General features: G+C 38.9%; 1 protein-coding gene across 1 annotated transcript in view; it reads left to right on the plus strand.

Annotated features, from left to right (window-relative positions):
* Positions 1-9366, plus strand: part of RSBN1L (round spermatid basic protein 1-like) — a 45896-nt gene that overhangs the window by 36052 nt on the left and 478 nt on the right. The window contains exons 5-9 of the mRNA XM_009882998.1: positions 513-650; positions 848-990; positions 4024-4191; positions 8832-8940; positions 9027-9366. The exon at positions 9027-9366 is cut by the window's right edge and continues 478 nt beyond it. Coding sequence (XP_009881300.1) covers positions 513-650; positions 848-990; positions 4024-4191; positions 8832-8940; positions 9027-9366 — 898 coding nt within the window. The remainder of the gene's footprint in view (positions 1-512; positions 651-847; positions 991-4023; positions 4192-8831; positions 8941-9026) is intronic.

Here is a 9366-nt window from a genome sequence, read left to right on the forward strand (position 1 = left end):
CTTTACAAATCTTGTCTTTACTGTGATAATTAGCTCCGCTTAATGTCGTCACACAGAGGCCATACTGGAGGGGATGATTAGCAGAGGAAATGTTTAGAGTTTAATTATTTGTAACTCAGGGTTTTGCCTGACTGTTACAGGAAAAAGGTAAAAATTCAGTTAGACTTGAGTAATCCAGGTAAGAATTCTCATTTTACGAGTTATTGAGCAGAACATACATTAATAGCTTTTCACAGTTACTACTTTGGAATGTTATTTTCTTGAAAGGCAATAAATAGTTAATCTTACCTTCAGACTTTAAAATAAATAAAATACAAGTTGTTATGTCTCTTTAAGAGCTTCTGTCTTTGAGTTCATAGTAATTGATTTCATAATAATCTTAAGTATACTGAAGACTGTGGGACTAATATCAATCAGAAAACATGAGCATAGAGATTGAAGGTGTTTATTAAATGTAGACTTTGAGCGGTAGTGGAGTTGGTATAACTTTTGCTGTCATATTCTACTTGTAGGTAAAAAGAACATACTCTCATGGTACGTATAGAGCTGGCCCAATGAGACAGATCAGCCTGGTTGGAGCAGTTGATGAGGAAGTGGGGGATTATTTCCCTGAATTCCTTGATATGTTGGAAGAATCACCCTTCTTAAAAGTAAGGACAGAAGGGAATGGGTTGGGAGAAGGGGAACAATATACTGTCTAGTACTGTTACAATAAAGTGAGAGTCTGTGATACTTACTTAGATGATTGAGTGATCTAATAAATGTTTTCATCTTGACAGATAAAGGCTGCTTTTAAAAAGTTTTTAAAGTAACTTACTTCAAAATTGTGGCTTGTATTTCCCATTAGTGTACACTGCCATGGGGAACACTTTCTAGTTTAAAATTAGAGAGTCGTAAAGACAGTGATGATGGTCCCATTATGTGGGTACGTCCAGGAGAACAGATGATCCCTGTGGCTGACATGCCAAAGTCACCTTTCAAAAGGAAGAGGTATGTTGAATTATTTTGCCTGGTAAATGTCTGATTAGTATTCCTTCTCTACAGATTCATTTTATCCCAAACCTTTTACTGGTTGATATTATATTTTAGTATAAATTTCTGTAAATCTTCATCTCAAAATATACTTTTAGTTTGCTTTGTTTTTTAAGGATGTGGATTTTTAAAAAATTGTTTACTGTCTGGCCAAGTAAGGTGCTGGTCCTTTTTGGAGCTGTAGTAGGAGTTTAAGGTGAAAATTGGAGGGTAATGTGAATAGGCATACAACTACTGAAGTATGCCACAAGACTGGAGTTAATACTCCTGTTCTTAAATGTGAGTGGGTGTTTAAAGACCTCAAGGGACAAAGGCTTCTCTCCTCTGAAAGGTAACACCTCCAATGTTAAATGATGTATTCAAGCTTTGTGGTGGTACTGGGTATAAGTACCGACTTAAGAGTAGGGATGTCCTCTGCAGAACTTGAATATTATGTGCCATGAGAAATGATGTCTTTGAAGTTCAAGTTCTTTTGTTCAAAATTCAAACATAAAAAGGGAGCATACAAGAAGTAGAAGCAGGGTCAGGTGCCTCAGAAGGAGTATAGAGACGCTGTCCAACCGTGAAGGGGATGCAGTTAAAGCCAAAGACCATCTGGAGTTGGATTTGGCAGGGAATGTGAAGGGTAATGAGGACTTCTACAGGCATATAGACAGCAAAAGAAAGATTAGGGAAAACGTAAGGCATCTGCTGAATGGGGCAAAGGGCCTGGAGACAAAGGACACAGAAAAGGCCAAGATGCTTAATGCTTTCTTTGTCCTTGTCTTTACTGGTGAGGTTTACCTTCAGGAATACCAGGTCCTAGACACAGTAGGAATGTCTGGAGCAAGGACTACTTTCCTTCAGTGGAGGAGAATCAGGTTAAGGAATATATTAGACATTCAAATTAGATGGGCACAAGCCCGTGGGACCTGATGGGATGTACCCACAAGTGTTGTGGGAGATGGCCAATGTCATTACAGTGCCACTCTTGATTGTCTTGGAAAGGTCATGACAATTGGCAGAGGTTCCTGAGGACGGGAGGAAAACAAATGTCACTCCAGTCATTTACAAGGGTAAGAAGCAGGACCTGGGGAACTGCTGGCCGGTCAGCCTCACCTTCATCCTGGGAAGGACACCATTTCAAACATGAGGCACAAGATGATCGTTGGGAGTAGCCAGTATTGATTTACAAAGGGGAAATCATGCCTTATCCACCTGATAGCATTCTGCAACAAAATGACTGGCTCACAGGATGAGAGGAGTGCCAAGGGTGTTATTTATCTTAAATTTAGCAAGGCTTTTCACACTGGACACCCATCTCCCATAACTTCCTAACAGACAAATTAATGAAGCACAAACTAAACTGATGTATAATGAAGTGGTTCAAGAACTGGCTTAACTGCTGTGCTCAAGGAGTTTTAATCAGCAGCACAAAGTCCAGTGCTGGAGGACAGTTGCTACTGGAATAATCCAGACATTCACACCTTGTGCCAATACTGTTCAACATCTTCATTAATGGCTGGTATCATGGGACAGAGCGCACCCTCAGCAAGTTTGCACGTGACACAAAACTGGAAGGAGTGGTTGACGCACCACACGGTTGCGCTGCCTGTAAGAGGGGCCTTGAGAGGCTTTAGAAATGAGCTTGCTCAGTGGACTCATGAAGTTAGTGCTGGGATGTGCAAAGCCCTGCCCCTGGGAGGAATAACCCCATGTGCCCATACAGGCTGGAGCCCAACTTGCTGGACAACAGCCTGACAGAAGGACTTGGGGGTCCTGGTGGATGACAGGTTGACTATAAGCCATCAGTGTGCCTTTGTGCCAAAGCAGGCCAGCAGCCTCCTGGAGAGGATTGGGAAGAGCACTGCTAGGAGGTTGAGGGAGATGATTCTTCCCCTCTGCTCATCACTGGTGAGACACATCTGGAGTATCATGTCCAGTTCTGAGTTTGCCAGTCTAAGACAGACATGGGCATACTGGAGCAGGTCTGGTGACATGAAAGGCAGGCATGGGAGAACTGGGATTTACCCTAGAGAAAAGAAGGCTCAGTGGGATCATAACAATGCGTATAAGCATCTGATGGGAGGTTGTAAGAAGGATGCTTTTCAGCAGTACCCAGTGATGAGATCAGAGGGAATGGGCATAAACTGAATTACAAGAAATTCTATTTAAAACAAGGAGCTAAAAAAAAAGTTTTACTGTATGGATGGTTGAACACTAGAACAGGTTGCCCAGAGAGCTTGTGGAGTCTCCATCTTTGGAGTTGCTCGAAACTTGACTGGAGGCGGTTCTGAGCAACCCACTTTAGTTGAGTGGGGGGGAAGTTGGACTACACAATCTCCAGATGTCCCTTCCAAGCTTGGCTATCCTATGATTATAAACAGCTCTTGCAAAAATGTGGCACACAATGTCTGCTCCAGGTGGCCATGAAAATGGTCTTGGGGCTCTGTTCCTGCTCTGCAGCATTTACTTCACTTTCATTAAACCATGAAGAAATTATTTTTTGTTGCTTCTCATTCCCACTTCTACAACCTGGAACTCAATATACATACACATTTCCTAGTGGTTTGGTAGAAATATGAATGATGAAGAATTACTTCAGGGACAATTGAAATGTATCTGTAAAAGTCAAAGTGGTAAAGACCAGCAGTTCCTTGCTAGGGGCTGATCACGGTAGGGCCTGGTCTCACAGTGCCTGAGTTCCTGGGCTCTTTGTCCAGGTTTATGGGTGGAGACTGCAGGTCAGGCTGCTCAATCATTGGGGCCTTTTAGTGCACTCAGGGCTTTGACACTGCAGTGGTGTTTTTGTTTGGTTTTCTTTTCAATTGCATAGGTGTTCTCATTTTTTTTAAATAGTGCGTTATATTTTAAATTTGTCCTAAGTGTTACTGTTTTTCTCATTTGACTATATGTTCTCACTGAAGGGAGGAATACAATGCTATTGGCTATGGTGGAAATCAGCTAATTAAGAGAAATGTCTATGTCACTAATATGGTTTTTCTTATACAGAACTACCAATGAAATAAAAAACTTGCAGTACCTACCTCGAACCAGTGAACCCCGTGAAATGCTATTTGAAGACCGGACACGAGCCCATGCGGATCACATAGGACAAGGTTTTGAACGCCAGACTACAGCTGCTGTGGGAGTATTGAAGGCTGTGCACTGTGGAGAGTGGTACGTGTTGATTGACTTATTCGCCTATGTGTTTGAAAAATATTTGCCTGAATTTCCATGTATAATTGGTAGAAGGAGCACAGAATAGGTTAATCTAGTATTAGAGATTTAATGAAGACTTAGTAGATACTGGACTTGTTTTTTTCCCCTTCTGTCTCTATGCACTAGATGAGTTTGCCCTCTGCTAGATTGGGTACAGTTTAATAGCTATAATTGAGTTGCTGTAACTGAGTTTGTTAGATGTAAAAACACTTTTTGGTTTACTTTAAATAGTGCATACAGACTGACCTGAGTTTCTGCCTCAGAGGTGCACATGAAGACCTCTTGGCAAGTCTTTGTGTTGTCTGGAGATGAGCAGAATTTTTATGCTGCTGCTTCAAAATCATGGCTGTTATCACCCTGATTCATTTATGATAGATCACCTTGGAAGAATCCTGTGTGATTTTTTTTTTTTTTTTTTTTTTTGGTGTTTGTCTTTGGAATTCCCATACGAGATTCAGGAAACTTAATGTATCTCATTTGAAGCTGTTTATGTTTTACCGAAATTAAAAGCCCATAATCACATGGGCTTCCTGGCCCAGATGCAAGAAGCCCTTTTCAGGGTCTTCTAACCTTGCTTTGGGAGAATGACCTTAGTTTTGGAGGTTACCTTTGCATATGTAAACACTAAAAAACACCTCTTGCTCTTTATATCTGTCTAGAATTTGGAAGAGTTAATTCCCTTCGGATGCAATGGTGGAAATTTGTGTTACAATGCATGAGTTCATTAAGATAGAAAAATGAATAATTGCCGGTGGGGAAGAACTGGATTGTTAAATGTTAATGTGTTTTTATTTTGGGCGCTGAGGTTTTGCAGTTTATTTCCTCTTCGGGTTGATGATGGCTGGAGCATTCATGCTTGCGCCACGAGAAGCTGGAGGGAATTAAGACTGAGCAGTGGTAGCAGGGCAGGAGCTGAGATACTGTGTAGATCTGATTATTTTAAATTACACTTTGCACATACGAGAGAGAGAGAGAGAGACTCAAACCTTTATCAAAGAAAGTTAAAAAAAAAAAAAACAAACAAAAAAAACCAAAAACAAACCAACCAACCAACAACAACAAGAAAAACCCCCAAACAAAACCTAAACCCCACCACCCAAACTTGCAAGGCTGTGGAAATCAATAAGAATTTAAATTGATAGTAATTTACATGTATGTGGTAACTTCCCATTCTCACCCTGTACCTTCATAACAAGATGCTCCTCCCTTGGAAGTCATTATCTCTTCATTTACATTCTAAAAATAAGTTTTCTTGCTTTTCATGCTTTTCACGCTCTTCATGTCTAAACCATCATCTCCTCTCATATGCTGGAAGTGCTGGAACCTTAAACTCCTTTAAACTCCATTAAACTCCTTTTAAACGTGAAAAAATGAATGGAATCAGTTACAATAAAAACTGTAAATTAAAAAGTGATCTGAAAATAGGCAAAACTGCCCAACAAACTTGAAAGTACTTCAGTTTGAAAATAAAGTATCAGCATTTCACTTCAATGTAAGGACTGAAAATGTATCTTTTAATGCAGAATAAAAAATTTGGGACTGACATATGTGGAGGAAGAAAATTCATAGCACAATCAACACAATCAAAATTATGTATTTCGAACTTTATTTGACCTCAGTGACATTAATTTCTCCTTTCGCTTTCCACTTTTTTGTATAATTTTGAAAAGCCACTTCACTGTACTTACATGAAGAGAACTAATCAAGGCTTATGATAATGAAGCATCGTTAATTAATGTAACACATTAAAATAATTTCGGATATTAGCTTTACCATAGTTTGTAAGCAGCTGCGGGTCTGCGGGTAGATTTATTTTAAAGGAAACAACATGCATGGAAATTTTGAAAAATCTGTTTGTGTGGGTGGTTTTTGGTTGTTTTTTTTTTTTTTTCAATCTGATAGTAGTTGAACAAAACTGAAAGTTAGAGGTATTCTAGGGTTGATTAGGGCACTGTGGCAGTAAACCCATTCATTTTAGTGATGAGATACCATATATAAAATTCATATTTTCTTTGAGGAGAAAAAAAAAGTAATTCCTAGACTTGCTGAACTGAGTTGTTAGTTTGTGTTTAGTTAGTATAAAAATTTATTGGGTGTGCAAAAAAAGCTTTGTAATCAAGACGTTTCTGTAGATCTAAAGATAGTGGGATTTATTTAGTAGTTGGTAGGAATGAATGTTGATGTTCGGTAGGATAACAGTGTCTTTCAGAACAGACAGGAACAGAACTGTTGATAGACAAAAAGCAACTTTTGGGGATAGAGGACAGAACTGGAAACAAAACATAGATGAATAAAAAAATAATTTTTGGTTTCCCATATGTGACAGGCTCTTGATTTGAGATGTTTTGTGAAAATTAGTGGATAATAATCTTTTTTTATTTCTGTGAATACTTACAAATTGGAAGAGAGCTCTGGCTATTGCTAGCAAACATTTTAAAGACTGCACTGCATTAAAGTCTGATAAACACTGGTGTTGTGATCATGCTGATTACTTAATGCCATTTTTCTAGGTGATACCAAGTGTGCTTTAGAACTTAAGAAATGTCAGTGAAATTTTAAATTCTTGAAATTTTAAAGATATTTATGTGGGAAATTTGGGTGGGTTTTTACAGGGACAGCAAAAGATACTTCATGGCATTGTTGCCGGCAAAATTACACCACTCTGTCCTGTGCTGCACCAAGCAGCTTTCAAGTTTGTGTTCCAGAGCATGAAGGTGTTAGTGCTTTTCTATATGATTGGAAGAATTTGTTATATATTGCCAGATTGCATGCATTAGGTCAGAAATATTAATGTTAAAACCTGTAGTCTTGAATCTGTTTTGAGAAGTTATAGCAGAGTCCAGTGCTTCTGAAGAATGAGGTTAAAGAAAAAAAATTACTGTCAAAAATAGTCCTAGCAGTGCTCTAGTAGAGACTTTGATTTTTTTCTGAAGTCATCTTATAGTTCTGTTTGGATTTAATGTCTTTTTGGACAACTAAATGAGCTGTCCTGCTATTATTTTGCTTTGGGGGGGACCCCACCTAAACTTTAGGTTTTGCAAAATACAGTCTCAAAGTTGTGCTAAATATCAAATTTGCAAATGCAGAATTAAAAGTGATCTGGCAATGATTTTTCTCTGTGTTTGCAAAAGGAATGTCGTGTTTTGTGATGGAATTGCAGTACAGATTTGGTAATGTATACTGTTGCACACATATATAGGGACTGAGAAAAGGAATGATTTAAAAAAAATCATTTACTATACTTTGTCCTGTATAATGTGTAAAATGTAGAGTAGACACTGCTGTGAAAACATTGCTTTGGACTGAAGTTCTTTTAGTATGGAAATATTCTTCATATTTATTTTAATTCTTAACTTCATTTACAAATATTGTTAACTCCAGATGCAGATACCTACTATTAAAAACCCCCAAAACATAACTGCATTATAAAAAGTAGATTAATGTAGCTAATTTTTTATGCCGTTGTCTAGCGATGTTTCTATAAGCTTTTTGTTTTCATTGCTTAAATCCTTTCCAGGGGTATATAGACCAAAATATAGATAGCCTTTTTAATCTTTGTAAAACTGGAAGTAAAATGTGTGGACTGAAATTTCTCCCTAGCGTACTTTCAGTAGTAGATTTGGGATTTCGCCTCCCCCCCCCCCCCCAAAAAAAAAAATAGCCCCAAACTGGTTATTTTTTGCTTTATTGAGGTCATGACCAAGATAAAATAAACATGTCCCCAGTGAATCTGAGTGGCCCTGTTGGGCAGAGGCGGCAGGAGTGGGGCACGGGGCAGGTGGCACAGGAGGCAGAGGGACGCTCAAACATCCCTCAAAAAAACCCACTTGGAGCTTAGTTTTAAATGTTTCCATTGAAGAACCAAATTTGGCTTTTTGTCCTTTGTTAGTTAATTCTAGATGATGTCTCACAAGGAATTATATAAATAGTGTGCATTTCTTTGGGGGAGATCTTGTGGGACAAGAGGTGAATTCTGACAGTTCAAATACGGAGACAAACCCTGATTCAGATTTTGCTCTTCCATAGCACTCTAGTGAGCACAAATAGGAATGTATTTTTAAGGGGTGTTCTGTTGAGCATGCCAGTACTTGCTGCTTACTAGCATTGTGGCAACTTAATGTAGATTCAGCTTTACTACTAACTCTGAACAAGGTGTTCGAGGCTAAGATACTAAGCAGTGTTTGCCATAACACTGGTCAGATCGCTGCATACTTTGAGGTACCTGATGGGTGTAGCATGTTAGGGTGTTGACAGAGTAAGCCCAGTGTATCTGGGGGATCTGTCTTTCAGCATCAAGGCAGACAGAGGTCAATTAAAAATAAAAATAAAAAATAGTGAGTTTTGTTGACTATTCATTGCTGCTTTTACTGCCGCTTGTGAAGAAATTGTGGTTAATTCATTTAATCAGCTTAATGAGGTTGTGTTTGAGAACTATCCATTTTAGTCTACCTTTTTTCTACAAAACGTAGGTTATGCTAGAGTTGTTGTTTTGGGTTTTTTTTTATCATTTGCTTTATCCTTGCCTGCAGATTTTCTTGACTATTCTCTGTAGCATGTTACTTCCAGCCTCTGACTGTGCAGTTCTTATTCTTCTGTAGGTCTGAGCAGCCTCGTATAACCAAAGACGTAATTTGTTTTCATGCTGAAGACTTCTTAGAGGTAGTTCAGCGAATGCAATTAGATTTGCATGAGCCTCCACTCTCACAGGTAAGCATGCTATGAACTGTTGATCAGGTGTCCTCTGAGTCCTAAATCAGAGTTTTCACCCCTTTTTTTTTTTTTTCTTCCTCCAGTGTGCCCAGTGGGTTGATGATGCAAAACTTAATCAGCTGCGAAGGGAAGGCATTCGATATGCCAGAATTCAGTTATTCGATAATGACATTTATTTTATCCCAAGGAATGTTGTGCACCAGTTCAAAACAGTTTCAGCTGTGTGCAGTTTGGCTTGGCACATCCGGCTCAAGCTATATCATTCAGAGGATGAACTTGCTCAAAATACAAGTACTGTTGAAGCAGGGACCTCTGCAGACCCCAAGTCTTCGGTTATTGGACTTCAGACTGACAGCAGAATTTGTACGATAAGCAAAAATACCTCCGAAGACACCAAATTTTCAGATGCTCTGCAGACACAGC

Source organism: Charadrius vociferus, unplaced genomic scaffold (assembly GCF_000708025.1).
Source record: "Charadrius vociferus isolate BGI_N301 unplaced genomic scaffold, ASM70802v2 scaffold32, whole genome shotgun sequence".
Lineage (NCBI taxonomy): Eukaryota > Metazoa > Chordata > Aves > Charadriiformes > Charadriidae > Charadrius > Charadrius vociferus.